Genomic DNA, 27,073 nt, shown 5'->3' with positions numbered 1-27,073 from the left:
AAGAAAATGTTTGCTTTGCTTTTCTGTTTTCTTTTTAAAATCAAACTCATGTATTACAAAAATAGTGCAGATTCTTGCCTGACTATATGGGTATTCTGGAAAAAATTTATGTAATTTGAACCTTATTCTCCTAGAATATAAGAATGCAGTGTTACTGTAAAGTTTCTTCCCTCTGCCATAATGGGCGGTAGTTTTATTAAATTAGTTTCGACACATTTACTGAGATTTCTCAAGTGTCCCACCTCAGCTAGTTCCAAAGCCATCTGGATAAACTACGCAATTGCTGGACAATGGATAAAAGTGCCCCAAACACAGAAGATACACAGTAGATTTGTGTAAAGGAAGAAGTGAGTGGATGAGAAAAAGCAGGCAATGCACACAGTAGTAGTTATACAAAAACAATTAAGATCTAGAAAATACATTCAAGTTAAGCATTGTTGATTGTACACACCTTCATTTGGCAGAACAGGACATTGTTTGGCATGTAACAATTCTCTAGGTGTTACTTGAAAAAGTATTCTAAGGAAGATACTGCAAGAAAAGGTACTTTGGACACTATCAAAAAGAATAAATAAAACCACCACCATGGCTTCGTCTGTGACATACGGCGACAGAGTAAAGCTAAATCTCAGTCTGGTAGAAACAATACATTGAGGAAAACTGAAGGCCAGTAGCACTGAGGTCTCATTCCTTCTACTAAAGGAAAAGGAAAAACCAGTAGTATGTCAAGGGCTCAGAAGAGATGCAGCTGTGAATTTTTTTGCTAATTAGCAACAGCCCCTAGATCTATGTGGGAACATAAATCACAGTTTTATTTCAAGTATGTTACCAATATTAAATGACAAAAAAAAAAAGAGAACACTGTCTTCCACACTGAAATGCAGGTCCAATGCTAAGCAGAAGCAGCATTATTATGCTTTTTTCCTGTAAGTTTAAGCCCACACAGTTTCAATCCTACAGCAGAATCTCCGAACACTCTGATTGTACAAGTTAATTGGTTGTATGCTGAACAAGGTGAGTACATTAGAATAAAGAGATCTGTTATTTTCATCAACTGTGACTTTCACGTAATGCAAAGAGTTCCTCTGAAGAGCCAGTTTCAAGGTATTCCTCATACATGGGAGTAAAGAACACACTGTAAATAGTCTCAGATTAGCTGCTGTGGCCTTTTCCACACCAGCCACTCCCATGATTTCTCTTGTTGCTGCAGCTGTGCTGGGTTCCTGGGAGCAGTCACAACAGAATCACTAGCGAGGCAGCAGCTTGCCTGTGTGACTGCAACAAAATGCTGGAGTGGAAAGAGAACTACACTTAATAAGGAAAGCAAACTATTAATACTGTTGTTTTTTTCCTGAAGACGCACGTACACAAAACCCAAATGTGTTAACCGATTGGATTCTGCGATGTAGATGCAATTGCGTCTCTTGTCATGTTATAAAATACTCCATGTTGTTTGGCTTTTCTAGCAACAGTTACTTCTCCACACACAATCTGAAAGGATACTGGAATATTCCTGGAATGCAGGAAGCGCTAAACTATAAACAGCGGTAGTAACAGCAATAGTTGGTTTCTTGTTTGATTACTGGAATTGTGATAACTCTACTATAACGTAAACTCAAAGCTATAAAATCTGTACTTACAGACATGTAGGAGCGTGTGCCAACAAACGAGTTTGCCATAGAATCTATCAGTTGTCCACTGACACCAAAATCACAAAGCTTGATTTCACCTCTAGAGTTTACCAAAATGTTAGATGGTTTAACATCTGGAAAAAAATGAATGGATGATTTATATTTATAATAGATAAAATGGGAAATTCGACAATGAAAGTAACATGAAAGGTGAGAATTACCACATACATCCTTTTGTTTCCCTTCTAACTACAACACAGTTCTATCCCTTCTCTGGGAATACACAGAAAAGAGATTTGGTTCCCTACCCAGGCCCATTTCACAGGCTCCTTATTTAAATACAGATAAAGAAAAAGAATTTTTTTAAGCTACAAGTGCAAAAAGGCTGTTAGTTTTAAGTTTCAATTTCACCCTGTTTCTTGGCTTTCAAATATGAAGTTTGGGTATCTGCATCCTCCTTGCAATAACTAACATTTGAGATAAAGAAGAGTTATGCTTTCAAATATAATTACCTTCTTTTGCCTAGAAATAATCAATAAAGAGGCCCTACATATTTATTTTACAAAGGTCAATGAACTAGGGCAGCCACACCATCATCTAACTTCGCACCTCTGTATGTAGGTAAGCATAAATCATCCTATAGCAAAACAGTTCTTGGGGTGGTCTTGCTTTTGTTTGTTGTTGTCAGGGTTTTTTTAAAAGTTCTGGAAAAAAAATCCTATTATTGAAAAGCTGCATTTAAAATGCTTTGAGATTGTTTACTTGTGACAGAACCCCCTTATGATTTTGAATTCCTCACTTTTCCTAAATGGAAATTTAATAAGGGTCACTGGTAGCTAAGCAACTAATAACAGCTATTTATGAATGCAAAGGTACAGAGAACAATTGTTCAGTATTTCTTTTATAGCTGTAAGAAGATTTTTTTTAAATATATCTTGCTGCTTAGCTGGTCATTACTAACGCATTATTGAGATAAGTAATCAACAGCTCACATTTGCAAGTAATGCTCCAGAAAAAAGGGTACTATAAATTGGTTTTGAAGAAAGATCAGCTCAGCTTATCAGAATTTCACTTTAGATTCAAGAGCAGATCCAGAAGTCTATAGTCTGTAGCATATTTTCATTTGCTTTTCACTTTTAAATATATTCACAAATATATTCCAGGTAGCTTTCCTTTCAGTGACTGAGGAACTGACCTTAGTTTGTGATGTCAACGAGATGTCACCAGAAAGGTGATACTAAAGTACCTCCTCATCACTGGAAAAAGATCTCCATGCTGGAGGTTATGCCCCACTGAACAAGATCCATGGAGATTGGAAATTAAGACAAAACTGTATTTTAGCTGTTTCTTCCCCCAGCCCTCTTTTAAAGAGCAAAACGCAGCTCAAAAAAAGTTTTTGAAATTGTGGCTAGATTTTCTGGATGCTGATATCACCTTTCCAGGTAACTGAAACTGTCCAGGCACACTGGAAATAGCATTTTGAGATGATTTGTGTATACACAAGTTCTTCTAGGCTCAGCTACACGACAGCAAGCCTACAGCTTGTCCGCTTTGCTTGGAGCAAGCATCAGCCTGTGGAAAATCCACACAGTGATCTAATACAAACTATTCCCTGGTCTTAGCACAGAGGAAATTGTGCCTATGTACATCCTTCCACTGCAAAGAAAATCCCAGCTGCTTTTGCCAGGTAGTCTTCCTCCTCATGGAGTGGGAAGGATATGGGCATGTATTTTGTGTGTACTACTTTTAATTCCCCATCCCTAGAGAAGTAACTGGTTTATAAACATTGCTGCTCTCAATAGCCTTTCCTTCTGTAAGAACAGCAGAAGTACTGGGCAGTTTGTGGAGCTGTGTACCAGGCAGAAGGTTAGACACTGGTTAACTCGGAGCAGGGCTTCAGTAAAGAGATTTTAGAGGCTTTCTGGGCAGACAGCTGAATCTTCTGCTAGTTCTACCTCCTTTGTCCAAGTTTTGACTACTTGTAGAGACTTCACCACAAGTACAGTTCACAATGAAAGGGAAGAATTCAGTCTGGGAGCTTGACCTGGTATCAGTTTAAAACTCCAGCAGGGAAAAAAAACAACAAACCCAAACGAACAGAAGACCACCAAACGAAGCAGATGGTGGTGCAGTGAAGCAGGCAGCAGAGATTAGAGATTCCCAGCTACACAGGAATCTTCACCTAAAGTTCTGCGTAAAAGCAAGGTGGAAAAAGCAATGTTTGCAAAATATGTTGGAAGCACAGCAGAGCCTGAACAAATTATAGATACGGCCTTTAGGCTTGTACTGCTTATCTATGCACATCTACTAGTTCAATTCAGAACAAAGACATAAATCCTCGCTTATCTCTACAGCTCATGAATACTTCATGATCCTAATTAAATGGCAAAAAACAACATTAGCATTTCACTGTCAGTGAACCAGACAACATTCTCTTTATAAGCATCTTACATGCTCTAGAATCCACCTGGTCTTTTGAAGACTTAACTTTTACCTTCAGTGTTTCTCTAGCTGGTAATACCCCATCGTACCTTTCTTATGGCAGCCCAGCAAGCCATTACTCCTCACTGGCATTTTATATAAAGCTTGCCTTTCCCTGAGCATATTCATTTTTCTTGCAAGGCACCTAGCGTGATCGGAGTGCGATGTTTGGAAGGCTGCTGTCTTTCCACCCCTCTAAATGTAGCACGCTATGCTATTTTAACTCCAGAGCATCTGAGCACTGAAGCAGTTTCTCTGGAAACCAGAGATCTGTATTGCTAAATGGAACAGGAATGCTAAGGCATCCTTCAAAATGTACGCCGTAACTTGCAAGAAATGGACAAATCTTGAAAGGAAGATCAAGTGTGCTACATTAGTGAAGCATTTAAGTTTTAAAGAAAGTGAAAGATCATTTCATATATCATCCCAGAAAACCCAGAAACAGAACTGTGCAATTCCAGAGAAGTCATTAGCCAGTCCAGAGGGATAGATACATGACACTGAAAAGGGAGCTAGTTAATATAGAGAAGTTTCCAGGATTTACGGGATGTCTTGTAATCTCTGCAAGAGGTATGCGTCCCTGCCTGAGCCCTGCTCTCCCCCACAGGCACAAACCTAGTTCATTCTGAAAGAAAGGTGGCCTTGGACATTATCATAACACCATCAGGCAAGAGTTTATTCTGTACAGAAGTTAACAAGTATGCAGACACTTCAGAACATATTTGTCTTGCAGCATATTATTGGTATCTTCCAATCAATTTCAATTTCCAGGGGCAGGTTCTCATAAGAATAATCTAGAAAGTAACACACTGGAATTGAGCGTTGACAGCATCCCTGCTGTGTCGCACCTCCTACTCTGGGGCTGCTGGCTACAACTGGAGTTCAGAAATCTTACAGAGTACTCCCTATGCAAGAGACCTTCCAGAGAGAATTACACTCCAGACTGTGCTCAGAAAGAACTAAAATTTATGTTCTGATTAAAGGATTTTTATTCATCCAGAAATAAAACACAGCAAAAACCCTTGAAAACGTTTGTGTGTCTTCACAACCTGCAATAATATGCTTTGTAATTAGTTACAGGACATTTCTTTCCTTGTCATTTAGTGTCTTCTTGTATTAACACAAAGGTAAACAGGATCATAGAAGAAGCATTTTCTATACTATTCCCTGTTATAAATATCTTTATTTAACAGAATAGGAGATATTAAAAAAAAATCTACCATAGTCACACTCCTTGCCCCTTCCTTTTCTGTGCCTGCTTTGTATCCTACCAGTTTGTCTTTCAGAAGTTTTGCAATTTCTATCATGTCTTTTCAGAGAGGACCAAAACAAAGCATGGCATTCCAGATGAGGTAGGTAACAGTCTATAAAAAAAGACTGTATTTTTCCATTCCTTCCTTAATAAGCCCTAATGACTTCTTGAGGTGTCTGTAACGACAAGCAAATACTTTTCCCCAGAGGTCACAGTTAGTCCAGGATACATCTGTGCATGGAAGCAGTTAAACCTCACGTTGAGCAGCTACCATGCTCCATTTAGATTTTGCAGCCCTTTGTCTGTCATTACTTCTCGATCAATCTGAGTAAATACATCACTGACAAGTTTTGCTGATTTATTTTTTATTCCTTTCTTTCAGGTCAACATTATTGTTCATCTAACAGCAGCCTCTTGCATTCAGAATGCCACGTGCTAACTTCTACCAATCATTATGGAAAAACAAACATCTTCTAGTATCTTTACCCTGAAAGACACTCCTGTGAATTTTTGCCCTGTGGTGATGTTTTAAGTCCTTTGTTTTACTGCCCCACAATAATGCCGAAGCCTCAGTTGCAGTAACCATCCTCAACTGCTATCAAACTGTACCAACACACAGACCTTCAACACTCTCTACCCAAAGCAAGTACTCAATCTCTTATCTTAAAAAACTAGTAGTTTGATGAGGTTGCATAGCCAAGAAAAATAGGAGGTTTTAAACTGTTCTGTATGCACTTAGTCTATTGAACAGTTCATTAAAACACTGAAAGCTAGACAAATAAAGCATTACCTGAAACTCCTGGCAACTTGATTTAAACTGATTTTTCTTCCCCAGATTTATATGCAGTGCAACAAAAACAGTGATATGAATACCTGATTTATAAAATATACATTAATGGGTAAGACTAGCCAAGAAACAAAAAAAACAAGCTGGATGCCTATGAGTGTCAAAGGAGGGATCTCATACACAGATTTCTCCCCACCCCTTGTCTTAGTTTGTAGCCTTATACTGCATAAAAAACCAACCACCGAACCCCAAGGAAAATTACTGAGAATGGGCTGTTTATTTGCTGAGTAGGCAATATAGCTGTTTTGATGTGAAACAGCTACTTTTTTAAATAAAAAGATCTAAGCTTACATTTTGCATTTACATTAGATGATGTTTTATAGCATCACACTTCTACTTTTCCTGGCAATGGCCAGGTCAATATTACAAACTGTTGCTGCTATTGCAGTGCACAAGTAATAAAACACAGTAATGGAATAAATTCCTCCCTGAAAATGAGTTGTCACAAGCCCTGCTCTGTTTAGATTCAAGAACAAATTTTTTGGCCTTATGTTGCTATGTACTTATGTTTAGTGCGGACATCTATTCATTTTTCAGTCTCACCACAACACAAAACCAGCAGAAATTACTAAACCAAGCCCATCAATTACACACAATTTTCCCAGGGACAGGACGAGTGAGAACCAACAGTACGTGTCAGATCTTGGTCACACTATGTGAGCACTGTGCTAGGTAATCACTGAGGGCAAACTATAGGGGCTAGAGAAAGCAAACCACAAAAACCTCCAGTTACTATAGCCGTGTCACCACAATAATGCTGACCCAGTTATATCAAGAGAAATGTGCTTTTACTAGTGCTATTTATTTCACCTGGGATTCAAAAAAGAAGACTGGAAAAGTGTAACTTTGCCAGAAAAAGCTTCACCTGCACTACAAGGGTTTTCCCAGTTTAACATATTGCCATTCTTACACTACAGACCTGGCTTCATTTTGGCTTCACTAGGAGGCATCCTTAACCCAGGGCCATATCACTCCAAGAGTTCTTAACACACAAGAAATTAAAAAAGCCTAAGAAAGAAAATAAAATTATAACGTAAGAAGCTTTTTTTTTTTCATTACAGAAAGGCCAAGCATCTAATACATCAAAGAGCAGAGAAGTCAGTACATTTACAGTGGTATTCTTGCATTTTGAAGCCATATTTAACAGACATGCATTATCTAAGCATGTTCTGACAACACTAAACCCTACCAACACCACTCTACATACTTTTCACGTATTAAATTTTTCCCACATGCCAGTCCCTCCTTAATCACAGAGTACCACACAACAGTACAGCCAGTATACCGCTGAGCATCAGCCAACCTCCAGAAGAGAACTTCACACTGCAGGACAGCATCTTGCTCATAAATCTGACACGCAGGAAGCTGAACCCAGGCCCTCCCCAAGGAAGATAAGCTGTAACAGCTCAGACTAGCGTGCCAGCTTACACGAGGTCTAACTTACATATGGCAGTCTACAAATAGTGCACAAAGGGTGCAAATAGTGCACCATCAGAAATCTTTACAGAGTCTAACTCCAGACTCCTTTCTCCAGAAGAGAGCTGTATTTGATTAAGAAAAAAACCAAAACAGAAACATGTAATAAACAGTCTACTTGATGTGTAAGGTGATCCTACCACAGATTGCATAAACTAGGATTGTTAATTACTTTTTGGCTGGCCAACAAGTGTAAACTCAGTCATATATTAGTGTCTGATGAAGATATTTTTATATTCTGAAGATTGATCTCATATGGTACAAAACTCACCAAACAGTTGGCATAGTTTTTACATATTGCATGATCACTGCAATGAATAGTGCCATTCAAACAAAACCATGAAATGCTCCATCTCCAGTCTTCTATTTACACTCACATCAGGAATAATGGAATTTATTACTTTACCAGATCAAGTGTCATTTTTGTTTAATCGAAAATGCAACAGATTTATGAAAGAGCTGGATTATAAAAAGGGCAACTATAAGCTTAAAGAAACCAATGCAGGACACTTATTTTACAGTAAAGTAACTAAAAGCCCCAGGGGTGTAGAGCAGCACTCATTTTACATAGCTTCACCGTGTTTTTAAAATAGTTAAAGTATAAAAGAGATGCAATTTTGTATGATAGATGTCTATGAATAGCATGTGAATGTAAGAGACCTGGTAGAAATAGCTACTTTCTTTTAAAAGTTTTAATAGCAATAATGAGTGTTGAACTGTCAAATTAATTTTACATCAGAGGTTTTAATTGTGAATCTCTCCAAAGATTTTGTTGTCACGCTTAATAGATCTGTTACTATCAAAAGACTAGCAGTTACAATGAAGAAATAGATGCAGTGGGACAATGCTTTTTAATAGAGTTTTCTTCATAGAGTTAATTATACCATTACAAAACTCCATTCATAGGTATCTTAACTCTCTTTGCCTTCTCTTTCTCTGTTGAGTACAGGAATAGAAACTACATTAAGATCTCACCTCCATGCATGTTGCCTCATTTCAAGTGCTGACATTTCGAAGATATTCCCTGTCTGGTATAGTTGTGGGCACTATCTTCGCTGCAGCTACACTAGGCAATGGTTAACTTGGCCCATGGGCCACTGCCGCAGACAGAAATGTGAGAGCGTCTTTGAGCATAGCACTGCCCAAGACTGCAGCCTCTACGTGTCTGAATGTACCTAAAAGTTTATCATGTACTTTGTGTTGAAAAAGTGTTCTTCTCTTCCCATAAAATGCAGGAAGACTTATTTGGTATTTAAGGAAAACAGAGATTGAATCACTCGGGTCCTTCAACATATTCCTACCTTCACTGCAAAGGGAGTGCTTCTGGTCTCGAGTTAGATTCCCAGCTCTAGCACATACTCCCAACTGGCCAAGTCACTCTGACAGCAAGGGGTTTCAAACACAGAAATTCTGTGTGCGCATGTAATACAAGCATACCTGGTTTAAGCAGGGATTATAAACCCAGATAAACTGCAGTAAGAGAGCAGAAGTTGAAGATATATGATAGCCATATTAAGGGATTTGGATTTTAAAAAGTTTGCCTTACACTACCCAAGAAAAACCCTCTGAACTAGTCATATTGAACCATAAAGAACCAGTCACAGAAAAGCATTTGTTTTAACTTGAATAAAAATTATACTCAAAGATACAATGTAAAATTTTCTCACCTCTGTGCATTATTTTATGCTTTTCTCTCAGATATGTGAGTCCTTTTATTACCTAAAGACAAGGAAAAATTAATTTATGAAACAGAAGAGATAATTGCATGCTTTGTCTGTACAAGAATTCCAACTGAATGCAACACAGAAATCCCAAACTGTAATCACTGCAAATCAATATTTTGTTTTAATTTTACCTCCAGCTCAGACTAGAAAGCCAGAGTCAACCAACCCCTTACTGGACGTTTTGCATACAGAGCTTGTTGCACAATAGATATGAAACAGTAACATTCAACATTTTTTTAATGAAGTGTTAATTCTGTTCTTAACCAGAAGCATCAGCTGATACAAAAGCAGAAAAATCAAAGCAAACAATAGAATGTGTTACTCATCCCAATACTCTCAGCTACCAAATAATGACATGTTCAAGGCTGCTTTTTAAAAGAAAACAGACTTAAAAACCTGGTAATATTTCTCCCTCCCACATCCTTCAGTCCTGAAGTGGTAGCTTCCTGCATCTGGCATTACCACACAGACACAAATGTACCCACTTCCAGCCTTTGCGAGCTATGAACACGCTTACCGCAATGCTAACTTTGCCCAGTATCTGCTCTGGAATTCTTCCAGCCTTTTTCAGTACTTGATCCAAGGAGCCGCCATCCTAATAACAAATGTTTGAATAGTCAAGCTTTAATCAAATTACTCTAAAACGTTTTAAACAGGACTGTAGTCTGAAGCCTAAATTTGGTGAGAAAAAAAATATTGCTTTTCATGTTTCATTTAACATTGTCATGGTGCATATCTGAAAAAATAAATCATTTCTCTGTAGGAATTACTCAGTTTTATTAGGCCAGTAACAACATCCACTCAAATAAACACTTCACACAATGATCTTCCTTACTAGCGTTTCCATGGTTTGGCTCTTGTTAAGGAAGTACCAGCCACAAATAGCCGTCAACAAAGTATTAGGAATTTTACAGATTTCTGTAACTTTCAGATCAACACAGTAACATGTTTGTTTTCTCCTCACAGCCATCCCCTGATACTCTCTCCCCCTCCAAAGACAGAATGAGGAAGGATTGAAGCAATATAGGAGATTTTGGGATGCTGATTTCGGGGATGAAAATTCACCATGTTGGAAAGACGACAGAATTCTCTTCCTGAATATAATGTGTGCTAGTGGCACCCCATGATCATAATTAAACCCAGATCCCTGTTCCCCTCATCCCCCACATGAGATCCTACACAGAGGAAGCTAGCATATCCGGGGTCACTGTCAACTTCCAAGTTGATTTGGCATGGGTCTTAAAGAACCAAAATAGGAAGAAATGTTTTAAAGTTCCATGGTAAGTAATAGTCTTGCTAATTGTCATGGTTTAACCTTGTTAGGTTAAATCGAATGCACACACACACAACCTCAAAGTCAAATATATTCCACTGTTGCTAAGAGCTTTTGAGAAGGAAACTTAGAAAATGCTGTTTATTTTTAGCAACTGATTTAACAATAGGCTTGTGCATAAGTTCTAGATTCTCTAAAATAGAGAATAAATAACTTTCTAATTTCTTCTTTGATTATATCTCAAATTAGAAACCAATATCCTGTCGTCCAGATCTGCATTTGATATCTCCCAGAAGTCAAGACAAAAATCCAACTTGAGAAGGTAATTACCTTCTGCCTTAACCCATCCTTTGGATGGGTTTCATCACCATTTACACAAGTAAAAAGCTAGAATGCAAAGTTTTATTATTTGAGGTCTAAAATCTAAAACTCTTATGAGAAGGAAGGTACATAAATACTTATTTGATCATGTATTTTCGTAAAAAACCACACCTACATACACCACATGATTAAAAATACACCAACATAAACAAATGTCTATATATATCTCCTGTGTAACCAGTCTGCATTTCTGGACAGCTGTCTCTGCTGAGACACCAGTATATTAACAAAGATTTCATACAGAAACACAACAGCATTTCCCCCCCCAAGGACTAGCTCCAATCCTGGAAGAGGCTGAACACAATTCAGCTGCCTAGCGTTGGCTGCAACCTTCAGTGTCTTTCAGGAGCAAACTTCATCCTTTTGCCCATTAAATACCTGCTGCTAAGCAAAGTTATGCACTGATTTTGAATTTTTGTACCTAAAAATATCAAACAGTCAAATCTTCACGTTCCATGCCTTTTCCACCTCCAACTTTTTGTTCATATTCATACTTATGTTTTGTAACTCACTGCTAAAAATAAGAATTTTGAGTGGCAGTAATGGAAAGAAATTTATGTACAAAAAAGACAAAGGAGATTCTCATCTAATATTTTATCCAAAAGGAGACCGAAAACTTCCACCTGATGATCTGCATTAAGCCAATGGCTTACTTAAGCTTAATGGCTTCCTTAAGACTACAATTTAAATAAATCTTTCTATTTCATATCTTACTGATCAATTGTACTACATGTAACATCTTGTATCCAGTCTGACTTAGACCAGATTCAGCACTGAAACACCAGATTTCATACTGCCTTCTCTTAAACTGAAGAGAGGTCTACTGTCAGATATATCAGTGCCTGCTTAGGAACTTGCAAACCCTGATCACTCCTGTTAATTTTCACATTGGTAAATAAATTGAGATTCTTTAGGCTTTTTATTTCTACATGTAATTATGTACCACTACCATCTCTCTTTTGGCATGTGTTAACATACACAATGCTAGATGTGCACATTTGTGACATTTAAGACATTTAATAGTGTATTCTGAAACAATGCTCAGACAGTAATTTTTAACATCTATTTTTCATTGTTTTCAATTTTGAGAAACTAACTCCTTTAATTCCCAATTGTCATTTATATTTTGGGGTATGCACACCTTCTATTCAGCTAGCACATGCTTAAAAACTGGATCATGATCACTTGTTCCTAAGCAACCATCGATTTCTTCCAAAAATTTCCGTAACAGAAGACCAGAGAAGCATTAAAACAATCACATGTACTTTCCAGAAAAAATAAGGTTTCTCTCCAAAGAAACAAGTTTCCAGGGAAAAAAATAAGAAAGTTTTCAGATTTATTGTATTTCATATTGTTAAAAACATCCTCTATTAAGCGAGGCAAAAAATTTTACTTTTAATTACAGAAAATTTACTTTTAGTGCATGGCTCCATATGGTTAGAGAAAGGCAAACAGATGTCGGGAAGAATGTGTACTTTTCTATTAAAATAAAACACGGTTAAAAATATTTTTGGCATTAAAAAAGTTGTATAATATTCTTCTGGGCTTGTTCACTTCCTGTGCACTATTCTTTACGTTTGCATTTTCTGTAAAATTTTTAAAAAGAGACAAAAATATGGCTTCATCTAGAGAAGAATAAACTAGATTCTCATTATCACAGCTACTAAGGGCTACACAGCTGTAGTTTCCGAGTGATCTGGTCCATTCTGCATAAAACCAAAACTAAACCCAAATGAGAACAAGCATCTAAGTAACAGGTAAATATTTTTAAATAGAACAAAACAAAAAGGACCACAGATAAAAGGGAAGCAATCGGGAAGCTACGTTTGTACACCTTAGACTTGTACAGAAGAGCAGGTACTAGAGAAGGGGATAAAACGGATCATATCAATCCCAGCCTCAGAGTTACAGAGTAAATCCAAAACACAGTATTTGATTCTTTATTCGTGCAGAAACGTCCACTTTAACTTAACTCTCGTTGACACGCAGGTTTTGCATTAATGGTCTGTTAATAACTTCAAACCAAGTCAGATTAATATGTACTCAGATTTATATGTACTTACCATATGTTCCATGCAAATGCTGATTTCTCCATCACTGTAAAAAGCTCCATAAAAGCCCACTATGTATGGAGAGTTGCACTCATGTAGAACTTGCAGCTCACGAATGATCTGGTTTCGAATAGCTGGCTTGATCTCTAGGTGAATTAACTGTAAAAGAATCCACTCTTATTATTTCCTTAGTGGCAAAGCGCCATTCAGAAGGAACAGGTTGTTCAGAGAGGTTTTCAATACCTAGCTGGATAAGGCCCTGAGTAGCCTGCTCTGATCTTGTAACTGACTGCTTTGAGAAGGCGGTTGGACTACACGACCTGCTGAGGCCCCTTCCAACCAGAATTACTCTATGACTTACTTGTAAAATAATCCATCCTTATTTTCATAGTGGCAAAAGGAAAACACTACAGTACAGCATGAGAAAGTTAGAACATCAGCGCCCTTGAAAAGGTGGGATTTCTGTCTCTTCACAAAATACTTCCCTATCAGAAACTTTGTTCCAGCACATTTTCTTCACTTATCTGGTTTTTTTTATGCATAGTTCAGAAACTGAAGCTCTTTATGTTGAAGAAAAGCCATGAACAAATGCCCTAAGCAAATGTGTCAAAGACATCCTGACTCAGAAGCAGCTGCTGAAAAATATCTGCACAGGTGTTTGTAAAGCATTAATGGAAGGAATGAGCTGAACTTCAAATTAAAACCTCTCCACACCAAATCTAAATAGGAGATTACATAAAATACTTTGTTCCACTAGTCTGTTTATCTCATACAATACAAGAAGTGTATTTCTTTTGTGAAAGAGAAGACTGAGAGACACTATGGAAATTTTAGTCAATATACAAAAGAAAAATTGCAAACATCTCAGCTGCATCCAATATTAATGAATTGGGGTAAAGTTTCCTGTGAAAGCCACTGTAGGTAAAAAAAAAATCAATTAAATTGATTTAGTTCAAGTAAACCTCAGTGATTTGTCTATTTTGTCATTCTCACACCTCAGAAGTGGGCATTTTTTCTTTGCTTCTCTCCAGTCAGTGTACTGACTATGGTTTATTTATTAAAGTTAGCACATGCACATTTTCCTTTAGTTTTGCTTAAGGTGACAGCATGCTCTTGCTAAAAAAAAGAAATACCTGAAGTCTTTCAACTTCTCAATTTAAAAAAATGGAAATTTTCAGTGGAGGGGATATGGGATTTGAGCATAACCTGTGCTTTATCCTTCTCAAAGGTTAGGTTATGTTTCCCATGAACCTCAGTAGCCTCTCTGCCATCTCACCTACTGCAGTACAACAGCATATGTCCTGACACACTGCCTTGTAACAAGTGCCACTCGTGCAAAGAACTTCCCTCCTGGAGGAAAGAGGCATGAAAAACCCAAACAGAAATAATCAGGCAGTATCAGAGAGACATTTCCCTCACTGTATTTGGTTCCCAGGGACATTGAGAAAGTGAAAGCTCCTCACATAAACCAAAATGAAAACATTGAGCTATTTCAGTTAAAAAAACCCCCTCAGTTCTCTTACAACCAAGGTCACAACTGCTATCGGTTGTAAAGCATAAAGCTGAATCATTGATAAATACTCTCGCCAGAAGGACAAGTACCCTTCTGCACAGAAGCCACCTGCACCCTGTGATTAAACTATAAAACAGGAGATGTCACTGTACTCCAACGCATTCCCTCCTTCTGAGTTTGAGTTCTCATTTTTTCCAGTGTCACTCAGAGGCAGCTGTGAAGGAAGATCTTAGGACAGGTGATATCTTTTCCATGCCTCTAAGCTTATGGCCCAGAATACAGGATATTGTCACTTTTTCCTCATTTATACCTTTCAGTACCTTCTTTTAGGTCTTTTACTCACTAGTAAGTCCACTACATTTTCTTTGAAAGATATATACCCAGCTGAAAAGATCGTATTTGTCAAAATGGGCAAAGCAAAACATGAAAAAAGGGGGAATGAATGACTATCACTGCTAACACATGGGACACTTTCTGAAAAACTGGGAAGTTTAGGATAAGCACATGCAACCTTTCTTTCTTTTTGAAAGACATCAACTTCTCTGAAAACTGGCATTAGTCTCTTTTTTGTGCCAACACCACTTACTTCTCTAAATAAAGTCACTGTCTTTCATCAGAAACAACCTCCTTAATAAAAATCACCCTTAAGTTCCTATTTTTGAGGCACTCACCTTTCTTGCCATTATGAGACCAGAAGGCTTGTGAGATACTTTGAAGACCACACCACCATTTCCTGCTCCCAGCTCACTGATCTTCTCAAAGTCATCATCCTTCAGCTCTCCAACTTTTTGTTTCTGGGTAAGGAAAGCTTCAAGGCGCTTTCGTTGCTGTTCATCCAACTCTAGTTCTTCCAGCTTCTTCTGAAGTGCTTCCAAATTTGTCCTGCATGACAGAGAAAGAATAGATTATTATTATTATTATTAAGCTGTTTGAGCTTACCCAGCAGTGTTGCAAGAGGAAAGCAGTAGACTGTTGTGGTCAGAGATTAAACGCACTACATTCTTGCACCTACATACATTATCTAAAAGGACCCAACTTGTACAGTTATCCCCACAAGACATATATTAGTAGAACTGATTAAGTACACAGTATTTTGTTCCAGATAAAATAATGACGTAAACACAAACAGATGATACCCAGTTTCCCCATCTTTGAGGTTCTGTCCAAATTCATGCATTTAAGTTGCACTACCTACAGGAGTGGCTTAATGACTCAGCATTTATGATCAAAGATCTCATGAATTGCAGCACAATGCTATTTTTAGTTTCGCATTTTCAAGGATTGTGTTGTAATTTCCTATGGAGTTTGTCTACATGTTTTATCTACTGATTTTCACATAACTATGTAACTAATAATTAATTCAGAAGCTTCTTATTTAGATCTCAGTAGACTTAGCAAGTGCAACCAAACGTGCATTAAAAACATGGCCACTGGAAACAAAAGCCTTTTTATTTTTTAGTTTAACTGGGGCAAAGAAACAGACCAAAGATTTTAAGCTTACTTTTTCTCTTACTTAAGGGGCACATCTAATAGAAACCTAGGTTTAACATCATTAAACAATACAAAATAGAAATACAAAACTTTAAATAGTGGTTAAATTTGGGACTACAGGCAGAAGTTCAGTTTCCCAGGAAGATTCTTTTTTAATAGCTTAACTTCAGATCCCATGAAAACACTTCAGTTCCAATAACATGACAACTTAAAAGCTCATTTAAAATTTCCCACTTCCAACTGCAATAGTAACTTGCTGCAAGAGTAAATATTTAACAGCAAATATCTGTTTTGCTTAGCGAAATCTAATGCAATGTTCCCAGGGAATACAGTGGTGCTAGGATGAAAAGTTTGAGGAACTGGATCTACTTCAGAGCCTAAACCACTTCTCATTTAAAAAAAAAGATTAGATCTCACCAATAATCAAGAAAACTATTAATCACTTCTAAAATACCCACTTTCAAAAGATGCTGTACAAAGACATTCTCCGAATGCCCAGCATGGTGCTGGTCAGTTAGTTGAGAAGATACAAGGTTGATTCTCCAAGAAGCAACAAACAATCCCCAGACTCAACGGAAAGATAGAATTCTAAGATGAAACCCTCTACTCATTCAATAGAGAGCCTGCACTTCATGGCAGGATAATCATCTTGGTTTGACTATATGTAAGGTTTAATCGAGGCAAACAAAAATATAAATATTCACAGCTCCTCCTTACTACACAATCACTCTGAAAGTTTACGTGATGACACACTCCTACTTCATTTATCAGTTTAAGCACATTAGACAGGATGGAATTGCTAAGCTAACTGCAGAAGCAATAATTCTTAGAAGAGTTAAATACAGGAAATGGAATGAGATCTTCGATGGAAAGGTGAGTTCTGTTCAGTCTGTTATTTTGACATTTTAACAGCCCAAGCATAAGATTACCAGGCAACACTTGTGAGCAAGTTTCACAGAACACTCACCCTGGGTAAACGTAATTTGGCAATGCTGCTCAAAACCAGAACAGTCTTACATAGAAAATTCCTATGTACTTATTCTACTGCAGTTATACTACCATAAGTGTCTCTTATCTTGATACAAAAATTTCATTCTGGTGCAGATACTTCATTTTCTGCCTATCCTACACAGAGAAACATACTCTTATTTCTGTCCTCGTACCATGCTTTATACCAGTGTAACCATACTGGAATACAATCATACAGCAAACATCCTAGAGTATCCACAATGAGAAATTTCCCCGTGCGGAAATCTAATTTCTAAAATGTAAACCAGAAAGCAAATTAATCACTGGAATTTTTTTTGCCCCTCAAGTGTGCCCAGTAAAGGAAACAAAACCCAGCCTGAAGTCAAAGTAACATGTCTTTTCTAGACTGCAGCTGAACTAGCTCTTCTTACAATACGAATGCAAGATAAAAATCGGAGCAAACCTAAGCACCTCTTACTTTCCTACAATAAACTGCAGAACAGTGAATGCTGGACACAACCTCTGGATTTTACCCTAGAAGGTAACTGCTGTGAGAAGACAGAACTCATACCTACACTGACAAACCCTGCCAGTACAGACGACACTGATACACTCTGCACGTCAGCCTGCCTGGCCAGGCAGGGAACACTCTGCTTGCTCAGGTGGTTTGCTCTTGCAGTGGGCTTGAACAGCAGCAAGCTCTCCATCTTGACAGATACATAAAATCAGTTTGGTTTTGGGGGGTTTTTTTGCCTTTTTTTTTATTGAGCAGTATGTTAAACATCGGTATTTTTAGGAAGTACGGGTTATTTTTTATTCTACAAAACCCTACAGAACTAGTAGAAATAGTATTTTTGGGGCCGCTTACCAAAATAGGATCCTTCAAATATTTCTTTATATTAGAAGCAGAGCAACTTTATAGTTCATATTTTGTCATTAAAAAACTTTTTCATAGTGCCTTTTACCCTATGCTTATATCAAAATCATGACTGACCAGAATATAAGGCCTACAAATATCAAGACAGTTTTGTTGGATGTGACTTTTGCAGAGACAGATCCCTTATTCTGTATCACTGCTTTAAAGAAGTCAGGACCACATGAGCTCAGCATCCACTACCCGGATCTCTCTTTCAAAAGAAGCCAAAACAATTTAGAGTGTACAAAAGAATTTGAAGGAACATCCAAATAACAGTAAGAGTTTTGTTGAATTAACTTAAACATCTCTGAAAAACAAATATATCAAACTCCTAAACATAATATTTTAATGTTGAATACCCTTTTGACATAGAGGGTCAGATTTTCAGAGGAGCTCAGCAAGCAACACAGACTGTAAAGTCTGCATACGGACTTCATGCGAAAATGGAAACAAAATCCCGACAAAAAATCTGATCTTAACAGGAAATTTCAGTTTCTTTTGAAATATCTGGTCCAGTAAGCCACAGCAAGAAGTAATCTTTATCTTTATTTACAAGTTTTGAAAAGGAACTTACTGTGATTTTAGGGATTACTGAAAAAAGCAGAGCTGCTCATTTGGAAAAATAAAGAAACTAGACACAGAAACAGGATGTAACATGGCTTTTCTTACTGTTTTGAAGAAAACAGCTATTCATTTTTTCTCTCTCAAGCAGAAGGGGTTTTCTGGGTTTGGAGACAAAACAGAAATGCTTGAGCACATGACTTGGAGCAGACAAAATGCTAGTGTGATCAAACAAAACACTGTCATGCTGATGCTTTAGTAACAAAAAAATTGCTAGGATAGCATTTATCACATCTGTGTTAGTCTAATATACATCTGTATAAGGCTTTTTTTAAAATTATATTTTACATTGCTCATTTCATCTCAAACTTGGCATTCATTTAAAATACAGGCATTTCCGTGCTTGAAAGTATAAATTATTGTTGGGGTCCTTGCTCAAACACTAGTAGGAAGACTCCAAGAGCTCTCAGATGGAAAAGTATTGATCTCAAATCTCAGCACAGCAGGTTTCTCCCTCTATCTAGAATGCGGCCACCAGCAAAATCACCAGAACGTTCTAAGCTCTTACAGTAAAACCTTCATGACTTGCAGTGACATGGAAGACAATGACAACAACAAAGCTGACAGATCTCAATTGAGTTTTTCAGAACCAATTATCTAACTGTAAATTAATCTGAAGACTTTTTGTGAAAGATATTAACCCAAACAACGCATTGTCAGAATTACTATTCAGGATTAAGTAACATCTCCAGTTAGTTTTATGATAACTGAATGACAGACAACAGGACAGAACTGAATTATTTTTTCATCCTGGTCTTTTGCTTGAAGCACTAAATACTAACCAATTTCAAACGTAGAGACGTTTTTTAAAAAAGGGTATTTGTGTCACTAAAATTGTTGGTGGTAATCTACTCTCAGTACTTCTAGGAGGCAGGACTTCGATAGCTAACTACTGTAAGAATACTACCCTGACCAGTAACTATGACTGTTATCTGGACCCTCATCACATAAAAGCATCGCAGCCATGTTGCAGTGCAGAGCACATACAGAAACAGGTGGATAAAGAAATCATTGCATATGAAGTTTTACAAATGAAACTAAACCAACACTTACAAATAGAGGAGAGGGAATACTTAAGTCAGTTCATCACTAGGACACCATGCTAAAGAAGCTTTGGTAGCTAAAAGTAGCAGCATGCTAGCGTGCTAACGTCTGCCTCCAGAAGGAGCACTAGTAGTTACTTAATCTTACATAAAACTTTTATTCAGAGACAAAGATTCCTATTAAAATTCATCACCATTACCTGCTGCAGTCTTGGAGTTGTTTTTTCACTGTCAAAGCGCTATGCCTTTGCCAGGGTTCCATCAAAGCAGGAAATCAAACCACCTCAGTGCTTCACTGTTCCAAGCACTACTCTAAAGCAACAGGTTATCATTTAATTTATTGCTATCAGTTTTAAAGCCAAGCACATACTAAACATACTGCACTAGGGAAAGAATCCAGCTTTCGTAATGTGATCATCTGAATGGAGCTGCAGGGAGGTCAGTGCTGTTTGCTCCTTTTGTTAAAGACACAGTGTAACTTCACAGAACACTATCAATAAATACATTCTTCATCAGTTAGCAGAAATGGATAAACATGCTGTATAGCTAGCAGACAGTACCACTGTAAAAAAGTGTATGTCTTAACTGCTGGACTTCAGATACAATTATCACAAGATCTCTCTCTTCCAGACCATATGGAAAGTTAAAATATGCATTCAGTACAAGGTTTTTTTTGGGGGGGAGGGTTGTTTGATTTTCCTCTCCAAGTGCAGCATCAGGTATAAGGTGCTCAAGAGGGGGAATTATCTCTGCCCACACTCAGTAAGGTAGGATCCTTGCTATTAAATCAACATCATTTCTTCCTTCTTGTACCCAAGGAAGTATGCTGACAGTGCAGTGTCCTTCTAGTTACAAAAGCACTTCTGCAACCTCAGAAATTTAAAAAGAATGCAGAACAGAACTTAGAGTGCAGTCTCTTACCAAACACAGACAAACACACCCAAACCCCCTAAACACCAATGACCCTCTGATGCACACAGAGAAAATTCACCTCTACTCCTGCCCATTTACACTTTGCAAAAGTCCTCATTTTAGAGGCCAGAAGACACCTGCAATCTAACATCTTGGGAGAACCCACATCCACCCCTTCTGCAGCCAGTTTGTGGAGGACTGGCAAAAAAGGTTTTCTTAGGAGATTGATAGCATGGGATAGTGGGAGCATTTCCGCCTCAATGACACCTCAACTGTATGGAAGCTCAGCTAAAGGCTTTAAATTGTCTCACCTATCCCAGTATCCCACCTCCCAACAACGGCCGAAAACAGATTCTTAGAAAAAAGTGGACAGCAACACCTCTAGTTACTGCTGGACTAGATGTTTTGTTCTCTGCTTCCCAGAGATGCACATGGTCTCATCCACAAACTCCTGAACAGACAAGATGGGTTGCAAATACCATCACTTCACCAGGTTACCAGATCACTTTGAGACTATCATAGTATGTTCCCTTAAGGCTTGGTTGTGGGGTTTTGTTCTAATTTTTTTTCCAACCTAACTTTCTTTTTAAAGGTCAAAACCCCCATGATCTATTACTGCTGTAAACATGAGCATATCACACACAAATGGGCACTGCAGGTGCATATTAGTGAGTTAGGGGATACTGAGCAACCCTGTATTTCCTTGCTCTGATTTCCTCCGCACAGATTGGGCGGGGAGGAAGAACAGATTCTTCAGAGTGCCCTCACCCTATATAAAAAGGGCAGAAGGCAAGAAGAGACTTAGCAGCTCATGCTTTTGGGGGCAGCCACCCCAGTAGTGAAGAAAGCACTCCTGGAAGAGATGCATTAGGCATTTTGGAGGGTACTTGCTCTCTTTGAGCCAGTAATGAGAAGAGAAATGCTGCTAATACATAATGTCATAATAAAACCAGAAAGAAATCCTTACTCTTAGTTCATACTAATAATACTGCAAATCCTTGAGAATTTATTGTAATTCATATACTCAAATCAAATAATATACTCAACCTTAAAGGCTACATTAAAGCTGTACTCAACCCTGAAGTCTACTTTAGGGAGAGAAGAAAAAACTGTGGTAGAGGAAAAAAGTCTGACAGTCTTTAACAGTAATTTGTCAAATAGTTGTTCAAAGTTATTACTATCAGTTTTGCAAGCTGAACAATTAGTATGAGTGAAAGCATAAAAAAGTACATTCACTTTCAGATCTACTGTCACATGAGGATACAGGCTTGGGGGTTGTTTTCCAGAACAGTGACAGTAATGCTTTCCTCAAGCCTACACAACTGTCAATTTAGAGAAGAAAGTAGGCAGTTCACTACATCATTTCCATGAACAGCCTCAATCAGTGAGCTGAAATAAAGTATTAAGAACATGAAGACATTCTGCAGTTTTGAAAAGACAGACTACTATTTTGCATGACTGTGCCAAACTTGGGCAATAAGACAAATTTTTATTTAACTTTTCCTTTAACAAAGAACAGTTCACAGAATAACATGGAAGATAAAAGTAATTACAGTAGTCTCATAGCTTACAGCACAGGTGTGTCTATGTCTGGGCTAACTCCAGTGCAGCCTCAAAATCTGCAGTTAAAACAACTCACAAAGATCCCAACTCACTATAAGTGCAAGAGTCATGTTTTAGAAAAAATACACTTTTTTTTCAATTCCTCCTTATTTTCAATTCTTGCAACATGTTAGAGGTCCTTCCTAAATCACCCTTACCTTTAGGTGGGATATATGATTACCCAATACACCTGCTCATTTCTAGCATGAATTTTAACATCTGAAAATACCATTCCACCTCCACAATGCAACAGACACAGCAGGGCATATTTTGAGGTTTAATACTGCCAGAAAGAAAAAAAACAAAAAACGGTAAGAATAAGAGGCAGACAATTTGATTAAAATCTATTTCTTACTAAAAGGTATGTAAAACAAAACTATTAGAAAAGTATTGTTCTGTGCAAAAAAGTATCCAGCTAGACTAATTCAATGTAAGAATTCTAATTTTTCTAAAGCTGAAAGGCACGCATTTTAAAGAAAAGATGTGATATGACTTCAAGTCTCCTGTTGAGTCTCCAATCAATGGGACAGCTTAACTTCAAAAAACTCCTTTAGGCTGAGCTGTTGGGTAGGAATCTTTGCTTTAAGCTTCCTCCCTCTTTTGCTTTAGCCTAACCACTATCCCGTTAAACATTTCGGACTATTTTTTCTTAAATAAGCCAAAACACGCCAAGTTTAAATTGAAGACAGTTCACCAAAGAGAGTAAAGCCACAGATGCAAGCAGTGGCACAAATGGACAGAGTGCAGATTCATGCCCTGGCTGCCTCTTCCTACCAGATTTTTTGCAGCTGTTCCCAGCCACCACTTGGAGTTTCAGCCCTTTATCCAGTGGCAAGGCTAAGGCACTCCTTTCACGTAGTGAGCTCTGCGGCTAAACAATACAACTGGTTTGGTTTTGGGGTTTTTTTCTCAGTTAAAAGACTTCCTCGGGACTTACTGTAGCACTGAATTCAAAGTTTGCCACAAATAAACTCTGCCATCTCAAATTAAGAAATTCAAGAATCAAATCTCCAGTTCCCAATCTCCCTTTCATAAATGTATCTGCACCTACCACTGATTCTTCCTAGCCAGCACTACACACACCCAGAACAAAAGAGCCAGAGGGCAATTAACACAATTAATTATGGACAGAAAAAGGAACCTATGTAGTAGGTTCACACACAACACAGAGGATAAATAGAAGTTATAAAATTCTGATCATCAGCTGACACATGTATTTACACAAGTCCTGCCTTTCCATTGTATTATTTCTCTGAACTTTGAGTTAAATTTAATGATAAAAACAAGGGAGAAGTATGTGCAATAGTAATGGTAACAGTATCTTCATGACTCCCTTATGTGGTAGATACACAGACTGAGAGACACTACAATAATAAAAAAGATGAAGTTACAGTATCCATTTACAAGGCCCATGAAAAAGCCAGGACTAGAATTGAGACAGCGTCTGTGCAAGAGCTGAGCAAGGCATAGAAGCACAAACTTCTTCAAAAGCTGCAGTTAACACACCAGGGACTGGGAAAGAAAATTGCCAGAATGTGCAGATGAAAACAAAAAAAAACCCAACCCATAACCAGGATTCAGAGAGAATCATGGATGGAAGGTTTAGATCTTTGCCTTATATTTGAAATGGATGGATTGCATAACACAGAACATTTGCCAGTAGAGCCATTTAGTGGAAGAAAGTAGTAATTTTTACTTAATATATCTATAGACTGTACATGTATATAGAAATACATGTAAATACACACACACACCCCCTATCCAGACAGAGTGTTCCCCCCCCCCCCCCAAAAAATGCATTCTGTGATTGTTTTATTTGCTGCAATAAATCTGCTGACTCATCTTCCCACCACATTGAAAGACGTTCTAGAAAAGCACAGAACAATGCTGAGTTGTAGAAACCACTGAAAGAAAGAAGAGTTGCCAGGAAGTTTCAACAGTTTGTCTTAAAAACCTGTACGTAGATTTTTAAGATACTTGTTCATCCAAAGATCACACACTGCTGGAATATCTCTGTCCTAGTTCTCGGCCTGTAAAGTAAAATAATCTGCTTCCATCCTTATTCCTTTTGCATGTGTCACCGAGTCACAGACACCACTGTATACTTCCTTCTGCTGGCGAGGCCACTCAATCCAGGTGAAAGACCATGTCCTCAGCTGTGAGTAGGTAAAAGTTTTGCAGGAATTCACTTTCCTTTTGCTCAGACAAGACTCAGGATGACAACAGCTTCTCAACAGATGTTTGCAAAGAGATACTGAGCAGTGAATTAGTCTTTCCCGGTTGTTCAATTCCTGTGGGCAGTAACTGGCAGAAAGCCTTGCATATTCATTCCAAAGTACAATCAAGATTTTGTCTAAGTAATATTGAACATGTATCAAATCAGAAATCATCCGATTGCTAGTTTCTAGCAACATGTTAGTAAGTCTTCTAGAGAAAAAACATTCCATTCCTTCCTCTAAAAAAAAAATTTAAAAAAATATTTGGAAGAACCCGCTCCCCCAAAAATCAGCAAGCTAGAAACTGATGTTGCCAACTAAGACTGCTACCTCAGAGACATTTTTGTGTTTTGGCAGTGGAATCTGTACACTTTATAAAGCCCAGTCAATCCCCAGGGCAATGATGGGAGAACAAATGCAGCTGTAAAAAGCGTAACATGGGCAAGAAAGGGGAGGGGCAGGAGGAAGCTTTTTTACTGGAAAATTTAAAACTTAATAATTTAAAGGGAACATCTAGGCTTACCATACGTAAGAAAACTCCTTCCTCAGTTCATTTCAGGACTTTCCTCCTGTATACATTGAAATATTTAGTCAATATCCACTCAAATATTGAGTATTCCTGATGTATTTTCTGTCTCATGTAAACTCCTCACAATTTTCATGTTTTGTTTAAGCCCGTGCTAAAGCAAAGACCCTTTGCCCAGATTAACAACAGTAGCATTGTTATGCCAAATAAAATAACTGTTTACTGGGTTTACTTAGTCCCTTTCAATCCTTGTTTTTTTTTAAAAAATCTTCAGCTACTAGATAACACTGGAAGGTCTCACAGGTAATCTGATCCTCTTGAGGCAGAGACTTGAGACTATTCAATTAAAAGATGTGCTACTCAGAAATTGTTGTAATTACTGAATTTTAATATATCTCAATAGTATCTCTTAGGCTCCAAGTATACTGTCACTTAATCCTGCAAAAGCCTGGACTCTTGCCAAAGGAGGTGGCTCTGCCTCATTCTGCCCCTAGCCATTCATTCTGAAGTAACCAATTCAGATAACAGATCCATTTAAAAGTTAACTAAAAACCCTGCACATTTTCAGCCAGATTATTTCTGCGATTAAGTTCACCACGCGGCTACGTCAACGCTGCTGTAAGCGCAAGAGGATAGCTCTCCTAGAAAACTAATGTAGGCTTCTTTGGTGGGTAAGTTCTCAGTCAGATCACATACACATCTCTCTAAGAGCTGGGAGAAGAAAAGAAGCATCAGGATGATGCGGGCACAGCAAGGAGAGGACTTCTGAAGAAGGAGCAGGTTCTTGCACATGCCTAATTGTGAAATCACTGTGTAACCATCTACAGAATTGGTGCTTTATGGGACAGAAAAGGAAAAGTGGCTGGATCCACATTTACAGCCCGCACTTTCCTTACCTTTCATCTCACTGGAACACAACATTTATTTTTACACCCAGTTTTTATTTAACTTTCCAAAACTTATTTATACTTTTTGAACAAAGACAACTTCATAATAACTAAAGGATGCCTCTATGACTGTCATTACTCTTAAATATGGGTGTAAATACATAACAAGGTTTGCTATTTACTGTTACCTCAGTATTAAGTGTCTTGAAATATTTCATATATCCATAATTGTAAGCTAAAAGCTGCCTATGAAGTAAGAACAGCATAGGTCAATTTGCCACTTGTGTTGATTTCTGTATTAGTTGTGTACACTTACTTAGGTGTACACTTTTTCAGCACACACATCCAGAAATAATATAAAAAGTAAGGTGATGCAGGCTCTTACATTCTGCTATGTTAACAGATCAGGTGTTCTATTAGCTTCTGAAGTATTATTAAAATGCTATTTCTAATTCAATGAAGGACTATGCACAGGCTTGTGCACATTTAAAGAGAATGCTATGAGTATGTTTTAATCTAAATTTGGAAGATTTAATGAGTAATAAAAGGCTCACAGCTTTCTTGGAATTATCTAGCATTTCTTATTGCCTGCCTAAAATGCATTCTGTCATACTATGTGTATTTGTAAGCTTGGTTAATCCTTCATTAGTAGGAGATGAAAAAAAAAAAGTAAATATTTAAGAAGAAAATTCAGAAACAAGTTTAGAGTAATTCCACATACACATTCAATGCAACTGCAATCCAGCCAGAGCAGTTAAAATTCCAGGACTTAATCTTCCAGACCACCACACACACACAAAGCTCCTCTGAGTTGAAGAAATTCCATAGATGGGCTGCCCCTCCTCAGAGACTTTTTGGTTTTAAAATCAAAGAAAAAAAATCCCTCAAAACCAAAAGGCAGAAGTGACCCAGAAAGCATTAAAATTAACAACTCCATGAAAAATCTTCCTTCCATTTCATCTAAACTCACATCCGAGAAAACTGACAAAAAACAATTACTCCAAGAACAAATCCTCTTGGAACAAGCTCTACTGGGACACAGCCCACTGGTTCTGCCGCTCCCCTCGTCCCACTCCATTTTACAATGCAAACTTGAAGGCCAAAAAGCCCAAACCAAAACCCACCACACTAGAGATGATGGGAGACAACCTGCCTTTCTACTCCTACAAAGCCCAAACTGAAGTTCCCTTGAGAACGATATTGAAAAACATGAATATCGCAAGGTGCCTGGTAAGTAAGCAACTATTTATTTTGCAAATTG

The 27,073-nt window shown here is 37.8% G+C and overlaps 1 protein-coding gene across 2 annotated transcripts in view; it reads right to left on the bottom strand.

Annotated features, from left to right (window-relative positions):
• MAP2K1 (mitogen-activated protein kinase kinase 1) overlaps window positions 1-27,073 on the bottom strand; it is a 40,275-nt gene that overhangs the window by 6,694 nt on the left and 6,508 nt on the right. Inside the window, exons 1-6 of one of the 2 annotated variants that reach the window (XM_075764006.1) lie at window positions 15,766-15,821; window positions 15,301-15,511; window positions 13,129-13,275; window positions 9,929-10,006; window positions 9,355-9,406; window positions 1,641-1,765 (exon numbers count right to left, since the gene is read on the bottom strand). In XM_075764006.1, coding sequence (XP_075620121.1) covers window positions 1,641-1,765; window positions 9,355-9,406; window positions 9,929-10,006; window positions 13,129-13,275; window positions 15,301-15,511; window positions 15,766-15,806 — 654 coding nt within the window. In that variant the 5' untranslated portion in view covers window positions 15,807-15,821. Of the gene's footprint in view, window positions 1-1,640; window positions 1,766-9,354; window positions 9,407-9,928; window positions 10,007-13,128; window positions 13,276-15,300; window positions 15,512-15,765; window positions 15,822-27,073 lie in introns of those variants that run through there. The other variant, XM_075764005.1, reaches the window with a different exon arrangement.

This window comes from Balearica regulorum, chromosome 12, assembly GCF_011004875.1.
Source record: "Balearica regulorum gibbericeps isolate bBalReg1 chromosome 12, bBalReg1.pri, whole genome shotgun sequence".
NCBI classification, from domain to species: Eukaryota; Metazoa; Chordata; class Aves; order Gruiformes; family Gruidae; genus Balearica; species Balearica regulorum.
Note: the sequence above shows the minus strand (reverse complement) of the source record. Positions and strands in the feature narration are given on the sequence as shown.